Raw genomic sequence first — 15,911 nt, forward strand, 5'->3', positions numbered from 1 at the left:
TTTTCTTATGTACTGAAATTATATTAAAGCTGTGAGAAAATTAGTGAAATATATTCTGTTTCTGTTGCTGACTTTTCTAATTATGTAATTCATATTCCAGAATTATAGTAACAAAGTGTAAGATACACGGATGCCTAATATATTTATGAATACCGGTCTACGAGTTGATTGTTTATCACCCGAACTCACAGTGCGTTTTCTGGTCAGGCTGCCGGTAGTTCTTGAGGTATGTGTCGAACTTCTCGGGCGGCAGAGTGTCGCTCAGATACTGGTGGATTTTCATCGAAAGTCGGTCTCTGATGAGTAGCTTTTCAGGGGCTACCTCTGTATTATTTAGCTCGTCAATAACAGCGAGGTTATTTGGTAACGATGGTATGATGAATAGTCACATGTAGAGGACAAGAGGATTATTGGTAACCTACGAAAAATGTCACATGTACAGCACAATAGGATTGATGATAAAGATTTCATATTGAGTGATATTTCAATAGACGTGGCATAAAAGCCGAGAAATTGACTCGTGAAGAATAAATTGTTGCGTTAAGCATGGGTCTGGAGAACCATTAATGTACAAGTAATTAATTTTTTTCAAGTTTGTTTCCATTAACGAATGAAGTGCACCAGAGGAAAATGTAAATGCAACGATAAGGGTAGAAGGGTAAGTATTAATTGAATAGAATTATATCCAGTCAATATTTATAATAATATCACATAAATTTCGGACATAGCTTTTTATAGCAGTTAACAGGGATATGGATGAAAGGACGACAAGAATACAATGAAATTTCCTAGCAGGATTCATAAGTCATCTTATAAGTCACTAAGTCCACTCGCTGTGTCGAATCGCGCATTTGCAGCACTCTTGCCCAGTCTATGAAAAGTAACGTTTAAATGTCCGGGAATTGTTCAGTCATGTCCATAGAGAAGAATTTTAACTGTCCACCACTTGATGTATCTTTTTTTTTCTGGCGTTGCTTTGAAGGCTTGGTGCGACGTCCGATCGAACGATTAGACAGACTACATGTAAAGCAACTTCCATCAACCTCCCAGCAATATTCGGACAAAATCAGAACATACTCGTTAAGAAATATTGAATTCACGTTCGTCTACTCTTATGCCAATTTCGATTGAAAAATAGTGTATCTTACGCCATTATTACAAAACACTTATCCCATTCGTGTGATGTATATAATGGATGAAAGTTTACGCAAAACTATATACGTATGAATATTATGTACATGTAGTATCCCAATGATTTGAATATGAAGCTAGATTCTTCCTTTTGTAGTTTGGCATTTTACTTGTTACACCCTATGGGAAAATTGTGGTTTCAGTTACAATACGAAAAATAAACGGATTCCCACTTTGTAAATTCACATTGGAATCAGAAAGAAAGGTTTGCTGATGATACCTCTTTTCTTGATCCCAAAAAACGTTCAAACAACGACTGCAGAAGAACGGTAGCTACGGCGAAGAAGAATTAATGAGGAAGTTAATTGCAAATAAATGTACAAAAAGTAAATAATTGGGTACTAATTACACTAATGAATATAGACTATGATGGTACTTAAACAATAAAAAACTATACCTTAAGAATCATGCATTAAAAAGTACGCTGCGGTAATCACACATAAACAAATTTATCATCGCTAGAAGGAAACACAAATAAAATTCATGTATAACTAAACCCAGTAGCAAACAGAACACAAAAGAAACTGCAGTTAAGAAGTGTGTTAGAGTTTGTAATATTGTGTAGGTTGTATGATCTAGTAGGGAAGGTCTTGTGTGTCGATAATTAACCGAATATGTGGAGGAAAAACAACTTTCCACGCCATTAAACTTTCAATTTGCGTTATATTTTATACATTTCGTTGGTGAATTATCTGGAATTAACAGCTTGTCAATTGATTTTTTTGGGCACTATAGCATTTTTTTTAGTTGATTACAACATAATCGCAAATCCCATTAGTGCATTCGTTTTTTTCTTTAGCACGCTACCCTATCTACTTAAAGCTACCGTGCATCACGACAAAATAATATTTTGAACATCTCTCAAGCTTGGCACAGTGCTAAGCAGCTATTTAACAAAGATAAATCTTGGAAGTAGCAAATGCTAATCGCTACTGAAATAAATCACAGCCCTAATCTTCCTAAAGGGAAACCACTATTTTACTACCGGGTCGCTATAAGTTACTGCAACAGCTTCTTTTTCGAATTGTCTATTTTTCTCGGCGATCTTATCCATCAAAGGTTAGACAAAAATTATTTTAAATAGAATTTTACGCCGAATTTTCGTCAACGAGCACATTTCAAGGCTAACTCATAGAAGATTTTTCATTTAAAATTTACCCTGAATTTTCTCTTCGCTGTTGTAGTCAACTAGCTTTTACCGGGAAGGGATTATTCCACCCCAAGAAAAGGGCCACTCGCAACTTACCGGCAGCGGTCCTCGTGGATTTGTACTGAGAAAGGCACTTTATTCTGAGATTGTCCTTCATGTGCTCATCCTCAGGGTAATAGCGAGGTCTTCGAGCGCTCAGTGAGGGGATCTCTCTGTATTCCAAGGCTAGAAAAAACCGCCACCACCGGCGCAATTAAAACTCATCGGTTTAATTTAGCCGCATTAGGGATTTTTAGGATATTTGGGTTAGAAATTTTTATATTAAATTAACGATTCCTTCTAGATTTGTTCTGTGGACTCTTTTACTTTCGAATAGAGAGCGTAAATTGTATCGTCTAAAATTGGCTTCAGCCAAACTCACTTCAAAACGATATATTTTCTCAGATTCGTAGCCTGGATCACCTTCGTTGGTAATATTAATCATTTGCATACAGTGTTTTAGAGTTTGTGTGTTTGATAAATCAACTACATAAAAAAAATTACGAGTGAACGAAGGAAAAATGAACTAACTTATCGAGAAGAAGCAAACCCAGATAAATAAAGGATAACTTTTGAGGCTTGAACACAATATGTCCGGATAATTCCATGTATCAAAGAAAATAAATAAGACCTTTAATACCGCAAAAAAAATAAATACGTTCGCTGGTGCAAGCTCAAATAAAAAACTCTTGTGAAGACTGAAATAATTCAAATTCTAAAAAGCAAGAAGACAAACCTTGCCGTAGACGAAGATCACCAAAGATCATTCCTTCCTAAGAACTCAAAATGAATTACCACCCGTATGATCACAATGAGGACATTTTTGGCAAATATTTATCGATCAGCAAATTTCGATAATGAAAATATCCAACGTTACAACCTTTTAAATAATTACAAGAAGCGATCCAACCAACCATTTCGATCAATGGCATGCATCCAGAGGTACGAGTTCTGTCCAAAAGCCACAGAAGCTGCATTTCCAGTTATTGGAATCATGTCGTCACAAGTGGGCGATTAATTTGATATGTGGCAATCAAATAGATACAACATTTAACTTTTTCTGCAAATTTTACCCGTATATAGTTAATGAGCACTCACAAGCCATTTCGCAAGTCCACGTTGTTAAAATAGTCTTCTAATCCTCAAAGATGGTTTCACAGAAATGAAAAATAACTGAGCCTATAAACTTGGTCTGTCTCGTGGTCTCGATTCATACTTTCCCATTCATCAACATTCTTTACCCAGTCGTTTCATCGTCATCCTATCATTTTCTGCAACGTCAATTCGTATCGTAGGAGTAAGTACCAGTGGCTTCATTTTCAAACCAAACGTCATTTGGTACTGTCATAAAAGTTCTAAGTGTCCACGCTTCCGTATTCTTCAACAGAAGTCTTTTAACTAATTGAATTCGTGAGGTATGCCTTCAGCTAGGTACCATGAACGTACCAGGCACGATGATGGGATTCTCAGCAACTTCCCTCGCCACTTGTGCGAGGTAGTGAGGGTCTTTACCAGGGCTACGAGCCCTCGTGCGACGCCTCCAAAGAGGGGTGCTACCTGCGAACTCTACGCACGCAAGATGGCGCGGCCCAGCGACCACCCCACCTGTGTAAATCGTCTCCTACATCGAGCTTTGTCCTACAGTTTTGCATTATAATTGAGCTCCTGTTGAGTGATGAAATAGTGAGGATCCAAATCCCATGGCGCGGCCCAGCGACCACCCCACCTGCGTAAATCTTCTCCAACATCGAGCTTTATCCTACAGCCTTGCATTATTATCAAGCTCCTGTTGAGTGATGAAATAGTGAGGATATAAAGCCTATGGCGCGGCCCAACGCTACTGTTTATAATTATCAAGCTTCAGGTGAGTGATATTGCGGGAATTCATGGTCCGTGTGGTTCTCAAACTCCGAATTGAAGATTAAGGTTTCGAAGGTTATTGTTACTCTTGCACACTTCAAATAAAAATACATCTAGATCATGTCTCCCCATCACTTTCTCTATTCGCGGTATCACGTGAACTTTTGTTTATTTTTTCAGCTTGAAATGCAAGGCTGGTCAAGTAGCAAGCGTATGGATCGATTATTTAGAATGTTTCCCTAATTACTCCTGCATTCATACGTAAATCTTTTTCATTGAAAACATTAATTTCTTTCATGCCGAGGACAATAACCTGTCTGCAAAGCAAACGCGTACCATTAGCATAAACTGGAAACTTTATTGGTATACAATCACTGACTAGCGAAAATATTCTTTATTCGTCAAATACCAATTATGAATAGCGTACCTTGAAGAAATGCCGGTTACATAACACACCTATAGAATCTGAATTTGAGTAATGAAAGGACTAACAAACAAATGCAGTACCAATCGAAAGCGATCCAGGGCAATTAAATCGAATCCTGAGACAGCAAACAAAGTTTGCCTGGGACCTGGATCAGCAAATTTATTTCTCTGAAACAATAGTCCATTTAGTAGTTCTAAAAAATAAGATGGTAGATAAGTGTATTAATGAGACTATGGTAATTATAACATGTGAGTCTTAAAGTGAACATCGAATTAATGACAGCATATGGAAGGGTAAATATATAACATACATTTTTGAATAAATTGAAGTAATATCACGTTTAGAATAGTCGCAGTCATGGTTGAAATAATAACCATGGTCGTAGTGACGTTGAGTTTATATTGCAGTATTGTTTCAATATTATTTGATGAAATTCCATGTCGGAAAAATTTTCACAAGAAATACCTTACAATGAAAAGAAAAAATTCGGCTAATCCAATTTCAAAAAAGTTTTCACTTACCTGGAGTGCTGTACTTTTTCGTCGATTCTTCGCCCCTGCAAATAACAAGCTGTTTAAATTTCGCACGAATAGCTTAGATTAAATAGAAGTACAATTTGTCACCGATTGCAATGCACAATCGCCTTCTGCTTTACTTCAGTAAATTCGCATTAGTTACTAAAATACTAAAACATTTTTCACAAGACCACAATAACACGTTTTCCGTCAAGCTCTGCTCTAAAGTCTTTTGAAGAGATTGTCTGAACTCAGTCACGCTTTTGTTTTCATCTATCTATTAATTTGTGAAACAAATCAATCAGTAATTCTTTAATAAACAGTCATTAAACATGTGGAAGAAATTTTGGTTGATACATAAATAGATCAAGCACAACCCCAATATAGTAATTGAAGTTATCATTTGATACAAATGGGCACAAATGGGCTAAAAGTTTGCCTGTCTTTTTATGAAACCTTTCGAGTTCAATTCTCGAGGAAAAATTCCCGTGTTATGGGAATTTGCAAAATGATTGTATACGAGGATAAGATAATACAATTTTAATAACAATGTGATAATCATATTTGCACAATTGATACCAATCGCTAATTGTAAATCTGAAAATCGTTAATTGAAAAAAAACTTGCGAGTGAATTACAAGATTGTGATAACCAAATTAAGATTATCGTTTACTAAGTTGTATAATAAGTTGATACTAAGTTGTACTCATCACATCCTAAACAAACTTCTTCTCTCGAATCTTCACCTGCATTTCAATTTTGGGTATTCAAATGAACCAAATTGAGAAATGGTTAGTATGCGTTGAAGGCATTGCCCACCTGCGAGATGGAATGACGATCTCAGGCACAGGTCCGGAAGGGTCCAGGGAGAATGCCAGAGTCTTGAGCCTGATGCGCATCTTGTCGACATGGTCCTGGAGAGCCTGGGGTTCAGAAAGGCTAGGATAGCGATGCTGGAGTCGGGCCAGGTGGCGGTCGCCTTCGCTCTCACCGATATTGGACGGAAGCTGGTCTCTGTTGCGGGGCTTGGTGGGTGGTGGAGGTCGGAGGTGCGAGAGACTGTCTCCGCCTTTGTTACCTGCATCGGGCTGGTCGAGTGTCCACCGTCCGGTGAGAGCGTTATTATAACGAACATAAAATGATATTCATACGAATAACTTTCATTCGAATTATCTCTCCGCTGCCAGATTAAATGACAATTTTTTTCGATGGCAATTAAATTTGATTCAGGTATGCAGTTGTGCAGCGTCAAGCCAAGAGATGAATGTTAGAGAACAAGAAAAGTTTTCGTTCGAACAAAATCTCTTGATAATGACTAATGATATCTTCATTTTTCGTTAGGGACAGCACGTTCTTAAAAATATGCGGCATCCTTTTTTGCGACCTTCAACTTAGTGGTCATCCATGTATTACAAAAATGGAATAAAGTAATTGTAAAATAGCCAAACTTCTCATTGGTGGTAAATAAATACTTATCAATGAAATTTTATTCGTGAAATTTTCACGAACGAAAGTCATTCGTATGGAAAAACAACTTAGCTTGCATCATCAGCAAAAATATACACAAATTCAGACGACTAGTTTACCAACGCATTGCCTTGCCGCGCACTGACATTTTATTATTATAATAATAAAATTATAGGAACACTAGCGAAATAATATTGCCTTTTGCAGTTTCTTTTACAATGCATGGCATTTTCAGTGTATTTTTTTCGCCTAACGAATGAATTTCAAAGTAGCATTCACTAATGAAATTTAAAAATTTAGAATACAAAGTTTGAAGCATTCTTTCCATAACTTATATCAGTCACTCCAATTCTCAAGACACTGCGTTGGTTAAGACTCAAATAAAATATGCATAACGTCTCTGAAAATCACGAGAATTTTCATAACCAGCTACGATTATTCAAGGTGAGACGAAATAATTTTGAAAACATGTTTATTTCAAACACATGAATCCAAGATCCATTTTGTCTCCAGTACGCCGCAAATGATATTTAGCAGACTAATAACCCGCTTTAGAAGTAATTAATTTAAAAACCTCTATGGTAAAATAAAACAATATGACGCTAGCAACCAAATTTGTGATTTAAAATTCTGCGCTCAAAAATTGATTAAGGCAATATCCGCATGTGTTCATAATCTAGTCCGCGATTCATATTTTCGTAACTGCTCTATCTGTTACTTTCATTATTTTTAGATATCAAAAAACATAGTGCACAATTTGGATAATATTTTGAATGTATGCAGCTCATCATGTAGATTAAATTAAATATTGAAGGAGATAGAGTATTGATGCTGACAGGCCGAAATACTCTTTCATTGCATCATAATGTAATCGCTGCATTTTTAACTCTGAAATCTCGTTATGGAAAGAAATTCTCGTGTTTCACGCAGAGACGTTGACTCAATAACAACCACTAACGACTCTCGTGCAGCGCATGTATGATCTGCAAATAAAGAAGATTTTCATGCATGTATAAATTTTGATCTAAATAATATCAGAAGTACTTTACTGGTAGCTAAAATAAAATTAAGCCACAAAAGTCACAATTTTTCTACTGTCTCACATTAAAATAAACTACAATTTTTGTTATCTCAAATGATAAAAATAACTTGTATTTTGTAACATGTGGTTAGTTAGATGCATTTTTGTAAAATCATGCGCAGAAAAGTAATCCTTCAACTTCGCATTAACCTCAGCTAAGTTTTCAAAAAATGTCAAAAAATCGAACGAGTTAGGCAAGCCATTCAGCGTAGGTCATGAGTAAACTTGTAAAAAATTAGTAAATATCAAAAATTCGAGGATCCTGAATGCAATTTGGACTTTAAAGTTGAAACATCAACTTGGAGCATAAATTTGTAGGGTGCATATGAAGAAAATGAGATTTTGGATGCAGAATTTCGTTAATAAATGAAAAGTGCTTATTACATTTTAAAAATTGTCATAAAATCAATTAATTCACATTCGAACAAGTAGTCAAAAATGTCAAATTTTTTATCATTAATAATTTTTGAAATTTTAATATACAAGTAACTATTAATTTAGATTACTCAACATCCAGCTGCTCAAGAATTTTCTCTCTACTGCTAGACTAGATATTTTTTGAACAGAATAATAGAAGCACTTACGTGTAAATGAAAAGCCGTCCAACACAAATCGTAAACGCTTACCAAAGAGACACAAGAAGAAAAACGTCGAAAAAATTATGAGGCATAAGTCAATTTTAATCGTCATTCCAAGACAAGATTGTTATCTTCATTAATAAATTATATTAAAAGTAAACAAAAACATATTAGAAATAATATAAGCTGTAAACAGAAAAAATAATTTCTCAAATAGACTATGAAAAATATTCGTGAAAATTATTGTGCTTTTTTATTGAACTTAATTCGTAAACATATAGAAACCAGCATTAGGCCAAGAAATGTCATTTGTGAATGTTTGTCAAAGAAGGGATTGGGGAACCAAGAAGTAAAAAGAATAATATAATGTTTATAAACCTTGTGTATAAAGTATTTTCTAATACCTATGATGATTGACGCTAACACTCAGATAATGTTGAATCATAAATACACATAACCGAGAAAAATTCGTTAAACAAAGTAAATATCCAAAGTTAGATGCCAAAATTATGAATTAATGAGATATAACCTTGTATTTGGTTTCGGAAACTCGAAAAAATCAGTGATATAATATAAGTGCAAATAATAAACCCAAATGAGCAACCTGCTAGATAGCGGTACAATTAAGCAAAAGTAAATGAATAGCAAATAATTCCGAGAACAATTACCCAAATAACTGATAAATGTGGCTAATTTAATCTGAAATCATTGGAAATAACGCCAATTGCTTGTTAGTTAACTTAATTTGAACCGGAACCTCAAAGGAGGCAAAAAAATCAAATCAAAATGAAATTTGTTCAGTCTTACCTCCAGAGGAAGAACATTACGACACTAGAGCAGGTTTCTCATAGGCATCATAGCTAATTCAGCTAATTCATCAGCAATACGTGTCATTTGAGGCAACAGAATCCAAAATATATCGATCGAGTTAAGCGTAGAAGAATTCACGAAACAACTTTCATTATTTCACAAGTTTAAACGTGATATCTAAGACATTTATTCTAGCAAAATACTCAGCAATTCTAACACTAATACTCCTAAGGAAAACAACTCAGCACTGAAAGAATATCTATCTATGTATTCTCAAACTACCTTGAAAAAGATTCAACATCTATAGACATTTCTATCACTATTACGAAATTCACGTTTTCTAGATATGAGAACTAATGATATCTACTCACAGGTCGTTGAGGCAAGGAACTAGAGGTACTAGTAACGCTAGAGGTAATGATAGGTCTAGTGTAGTCTGGTAGGTAAAGAGCGCTATTGCTGTGGGTGCCGAGGTCAGTGGTTTTGATAGTGGACAGGGTGGAGGCATAGGGAGAGGTGTCGTCATGTGTGACACTCGTGCGGCTGTACATCTGTAAATGAAATCCTTGTCATCGACAGCCAAAAATTCCTTCGAGCATTTAATTTTTTCAATTCATCCTTAATATTTGGATGAATGTAGTTCATTTAATTTTTAAAGTAGGCATCTGCCAAATAAAGTCCGTCGTCATAGAAGAGAACGTCACGATGTCGGTTATGCAACAAGGTACGTTAACTGGATGCACATTGAGGAAAAGTTATTTTGTCCCCGCAACCTCCGTCAGGAATTTAAACATGCATTTATTAAGAAATTGGAAATGAATGATCTCCTCGTTTTGTCACTGTACATTAAAATTCGTCGCGAACATTACAATTTTATAGACAATCAAATTGAGCAAAACAATTTTAATGACTCATCTAAAAACTCATTTTTTTTTTAAGAATCGAGATTTTCCCAGCTCATTGCATTAAAAAGTGAGTCGTTGAGGAGTAAGGCATGATATCCAAAAGAAATTTCTGAATAGTTTCACTGTGATGAAAATATGAACAATGAATTTAGTTCAGGTTTCTAGTAAGTTTTGTGTGACACTGCTTTCAACACTCGACTCTATATTCAATAAAAATCACTTTCTTAACAAATCATTAACTAAGGAATGAAGATTTGTTGGGTTAATATAAGTATACATGCACGCAGAGATTACAGTCATGCAAAAAATTCATTTATGCCTCAGAGTGATGGGGGTAACGGACATCTAGATTTTTCACTTCAGGTAAGCACACTTGTGAAGTGAAATTGTTTTAATGTATGATAAATATCACATTAATCGTAGTGTGGACTAAGATAGCTTGGATTAAATATCTATAAGTGAAGCCTGCAAGAAAAAACTCACTGCATCTTTTTTTGCTGTACAGTTCTTTTGTTCATTATCGATCGCATAGCACCAAGTGGAGCTTTCTTGATGATTTTAAGCTGATCACAAAGCAAGCAATTGAATTATGGCTGCTTGTGTACTGAGTAACTCGCTCTTTCCTACTGAAAACTAACATTAATTAAATAAATTAGCTAAAAATCTAAAGAAATATTACAGCATATTATTATTATGAGAATGTCTGCAAGCATCGTTAAGTCTGCCGAAACATTTCATTATTGAGTTTACAGGGCACCGTATTCTTATATTCTTGTTACATACAAGTTTTCAGGTTGTTTGACATAGTGCATAAAATAACAAAGACTCATATGAAATCTTGAGTGTAACTCTCATAAATTCACAAATGATGATGTTTAAACTATGAGATTTTTGTACTGAGAACACTTAGAGGATATTCATAAAAAACAAATGGAGAGTAACTCGAGTCTTACTTCTTAAGGTTAAATATTTAGTGAAAATAAACATCCAAAATTTTGAGCTCTATAAGGTTGGCCAGCAAGTCTTAATAAGATCTCTGATATTCATTATTTATAAACCAATAATTATGATTGCCCAGACAAAAAATTGTTGTAACTTGAGTATGAATAATTGTCAAATACACAATTTTAATTTGTGCGTATCTTACATTGCGTTCTGTTATTATGTAGTTTTAAATATGCAACTATCCTAAACCTAAGTACGTAGTATTCAATACGTAATACGTACTGCGTATTAATTAAATACGCATTAATAAATTCGCAGTATTAAATGAGCAATAATCCAAACCTAAATATGTAGTATTCAATGCATAATACGTGCTACGTATTTGGTAAATACGCATTCTTAAATTCGTAGTATTAAATTTACAGTATTAAATTGCGTAGTGTTAAAAATATCCTAAACGTGTACTGTTAAAAAGTACACTTGACTCACCCTGCTGGCGGACGGCTCGATATCGTCCACATCAGCGGACGAGAAGCGCGGTCGGTAGCGCGGTGGGGGTGGCGTGTAGTCCAGGTCGGTGTCGTCAAGGTAGTGGTCGTAGCGGCTGAAAATTTGTTTATAATTTTTCAATTGTTGTTGGTTAGTTAAAAATTGTAGCGCATAAAGTAACTAAAATATTTTTATTGGCTGCCAAAGTTCACTAAAATTGAGAGATTTCGTTTTTCAATTATACCTACTCGAATCTTCTTCGATTCGAAACACACTCTACGTACTTTGATACCAATATTTCACTATTTATTATGTTTAGGCGTTACAACTTACGTTTACATTGAAAAAATTACATATTTTTTCACACCAGGTAGTTAACATAATGATTTCTGAATCATTTGAAAGTGCCTTTATTTCGAGAATTTATGTATTAAGTCGTAATATTTATGCTAACTAAATGGTATAAAAAGTTGTTTATAAAAAACTTGATATTTTGTAAATATTTAAGATTGCATTTAATATATCATCAATATTAAATTTTGATACTAGCAAATAATTAAATTAAATCCAATCATATTGTTAAAATAAATTGAAACCTGAAATCCATACGTATTGATAAGAAAACTGCTCGAATTACAAAGAGTAAAACAAGAAATATACTAATGAGATATACTAATACTAAGATATATAGACATATCATATAAGATATATACTAATTAGCTTACCTGAGTCGCGGGGCAGGAGGAGGAATCAGCGGCGCGTATCCCCCACCGTATCCACCATAACCTCCACCATAACCTCCACCATAACCCCCACCATAACCTCCTCCATATCCACCATAACCACCACCATAGTCGTAGTCATAGTAGCTAGGAGCCATGCGAGGCATCATGCGGGGTGGTCCCAGGGGTGGACCATAGGCCTGGTACAATCAATATTAATTATTGCATAGTTAAATGTGTGACAACAATACATATTATACTGATATGTAATTTAATTTTTAATAATAAATAATTAAATAATGATTATATAATATATCAATGTTCATCGGGGATTCTCAATTTTACACGTTCAAGTATATTTCTGAACTGATATCATCGAATTCATAATATTGTGGTGCTGGCATCAAAGCCGTAACGAATAACTCTCATCATGGATATTAATCAGTCTTTAGAGTGCGTCAAAATAGAGCAGTAAACTCAAAACACAACACAAAGCATAGCATCATCACAAGTGAGGCTAAAATAACTTCAAGTTAAAAGCCCATCTAAAAAAATATATGCAAATTTTGCAATTCAACTAATATTCTCACAAGGTTTATAATAATAATTTTAACTGAATTTTAATGAATAATAATTAGAGTTATGAATATAAACATAAAATAATTACTGAATTATAAAAGAAATGTTTAGTTTTTTTAGAAAAGTATAATATTTGCACTACGAGAAGTATTTCCGCTGAAAATAAGGCGGGTACACAACACACAATGATCAGAAAAGTGAGAAAAAGTGGCCTCAATCACCACTTTTTTTTCATCGAGGATTTATATTATTTAAAACAGGAAAGATAATAAATTTTTGTTAGTTGCTTCTGTTGGTACAGAATATTCGAAATAAATTAATCATCTTTCAAGTAGATAACTGTGTTAGATCAAAGTTTTTTTTAATTTCCTCGATGGCTTTTCAAATTTTCATGTCATTTACGCGAACTATCATAATTGGCATAGATGTAATTTGTGGTATTCACAAATTTATCATATTATGATTATAAAATTTTTATAAATTTAAGTTAAAATCGATGTCATTAATTCGTTTGAAGTGCTAGGTACAAAAGTTTAGATTTTATTTAGGAAATAATTAATTGTGATGCTGCCGAAATGGTCTTACTAATTAATATCAAAATTCATCTCTAATCATTATTTAAAAGTCTAGTCATTAATGTGTACAGCAGTCCGTCCACATACACAAGTCAAATAAGATTTAAAACAATAAAAGATTCCAAGAAAAACCAAGAAATCCTAATCATAACCGAAACCTAGGAAAAAAATTTCGAACCAAACTGGACTCGAAGCAAAAATTTAGGAAATAAAGAAGCGTAAACAAATAAAAATTTTCAACAATCGTACGTTGAACAAAAAAAAATTACTGCATACTTCGTTGAATAATATGCATTGTGCATGGTGCTTAAGGAATCCTAAATTTCAAAACCTCGGGTGAAATTCACAGCTGAAATTTGAAACCTGACTCCTGACCTAAAATCGAAAAGGGAATGGAGTGATGGACAGAAGTGATGTGGGGCGGAAGAAAAATGATCCTCAAAAAGAGCAGATGTGATGGGAGGGGGAAGTTGAATGGCTTAGGGGGCCGGGGGGGGGCGACACCGAATTTATACTCCCCCGTAAGTTGTTTTAGAAAATCAATTCTATAAATACATTTCTGCATGAAAGTTTTTAAATGATGATGTTTTGAAAGTTCAACAAGATTAGGCCCACCAAAAAAATATCTAATGGTAGCAAAATTGATGCATTGATTTTTCAAATAATTGACTGAATGTTGGAAAAGTTCCAAGTCTGACCGACTGAGTTATTGGCGCCCATCTGATATTGTCTATTAAAAAATTCTATAAAAAATTTGTATGCATACATCAAGAAAATAAACGAAGATGTAAGATGTAAAGTTGAACTCAAATTTTATATTCGCCATAATTATGAAATCAGTGTCGCTAATAAAATAAAAGATAATCTCGTCGCATTGCGTTACTGAAATTTATCCTTAAAAATCAAAGTTTAAAATAAACGTTTGCCAGTCATAGTCGCAACTGAAATTAAATCCTCAACAAACTAAGAGAAAATACTGGAAATCAGCTCACGCTCGTTATAAGACTAGAAATATTTATTTCGATATAACATTATGCTGTGTCCGCACCCGAGGGGGAGGAGGGGTGGGGTTTAGGAAGGAGCGGTTGAGGATTAGCCTCGTGCGTGCCGGGGGGATGTAGCTCGAGGCCCCCCTAGGGGACACGCTACGCCCCCTCGACCCTGCATCGTCATCATCGTCCTGGTGCACCCGATTTTATCATGAGTTGTTTGGTACGCGTTAATTGGCTAATTAATATCAGTGTACAAGTGGGAGAGAAACAACGACGTCTAACCTGTGTAACTCTCAGCTGCTGTTAAACAGTAAAATTTAAAAATTATTAAATATCAAGAATGTGTTACCGTCAATAGATGAACGTGCGTACAAATTTCAAGACTGTCATAAAAAAAATTTAGTTCAGGGATAAATATAGTATTTTTATCCTTTGCAATGAATTAAAAAGTATCTGCCAAATAAGAAACATTAAAATGAGTTATTTTGCCGAAGCCAATTTATTCCCAATTTCATCGAAATGCAAAACATTCAAAACAGAATTCAAACCAGCCAACACAATTCCACCAGTAAATTGAACAGCACAACAATAAGGATAAAAGTCCAAGAATTTCTACGTCGAATATAAGACCGCAATATCGGCACAAAATAAATCGTTTTTGCATCATGAGCCATACATTACCAAACGTCTTCAGCAACATGACCCATAGATTATCAAATGTCTTCAACAAACTCGAACACACAAGTTATGTGAAACGACATGGTATTTGCACTCAGAGCTTATATTAAACAAGTAATCTGCTTTGAAAGAATTTTTCTAAGGTATTTTTTTTCAACCGTCAACAGCCGCTTTCTGCATGACGATGATAGTCATATTTTTTCTTGAGGAAATTATCCAAACTTTAAATGAGGTTTCAAATGTAACTTGAACATTGTTTCTTGAAATTATTTTTACTCAAAAAATAAGATCTTATTCGTTTGCGAAAAAGGTGACATTTTTCTCAAAATCTTAGATGTGCATACACTATTGACCTTACGCACTTTCAACCAAATCTATGATTTCATGGAAAGTAATAAGTTGATTAATCTTAAATTTGTAATAAAGATAATGAAAAATGTTAAAATGTACTATTTTTACGAGCATTCTTAGGATTTATTCTGATTTCCAGTAGATTTTCGACTCATTACTTGAACTTGTCTATAAAAAATGATAAATTTTAGTGCTAACGACAAATTTTTTTGCTCTTTAATTTCTTGTCTAATTGTAGGATGTTTACTTTGGCTAATTGTGGGATGTTAGACTCATTGTTTTATTGAGGAAGAATTCTTTAATGGGTCTTTAGCTCTGAATTTTCCAGGCATGCATTTAAGTTTTTAGCCGTTAGTTACGCACTCTTTTATTTTTGGTCGAATTAGTGAACGTCTTCAAGTATAATGGAATTTTGGTCGTGAAAAAGTAAGTGATCTTTCTAACTCATTTCCATTAATTCAATTTTGCATTTCATTTTGGAAAAATCACTTCATAGGTATTCATTTACTAAGAGGCATGCATGCCTGATTCAGAGGCAGAAGACCCAATAGATAAAT

General features: G+C 34.3%; 1 protein-coding gene across 1 annotated transcript in view; it reads right to left on the minus strand.

Annotated features, from left to right (window-relative positions):
- Positions 1-15,911, minus strand: part of LOC108676937 — a 33,483-nt gene that overhangs the window by 2,773 nt on the left and 14,799 nt on the right. The window contains exons 5-11 of the mRNA XM_018165096.2: positions 12,183-12,379; positions 11,458-11,572; positions 9,490-9,669; positions 6,002-6,105; positions 5,189-5,223; positions 3,827-3,985; positions 190-324 (exon numbers count right to left, since the gene is read on the minus strand). Coding sequence (XP_018020585.1) covers positions 190-324; positions 3,827-3,985; positions 5,189-5,223; positions 6,002-6,105; positions 9,490-9,669; positions 11,458-11,572; positions 12,183-12,379 — 925 coding nt within the window. The remainder of the gene's footprint in view (positions 1-189; positions 325-3,826; positions 3,986-5,188; positions 5,224-6,001; positions 6,106-9,489; positions 9,670-11,457; positions 11,573-12,182; positions 12,380-15,911) is intronic.

This window comes from Hyalella azteca, unplaced genomic scaffold (genome assembly GCF_000764305.2).
Source record: "Hyalella azteca isolate HAZT.00-mixed unplaced genomic scaffold, Hazt_2.0.2 contig17807, whole genome shotgun sequence".
Classification (NCBI taxonomy): domain Eukaryota; kingdom Metazoa; phylum Arthropoda; class Malacostraca; order Amphipoda; family Hyalellidae; genus Hyalella; species Hyalella azteca.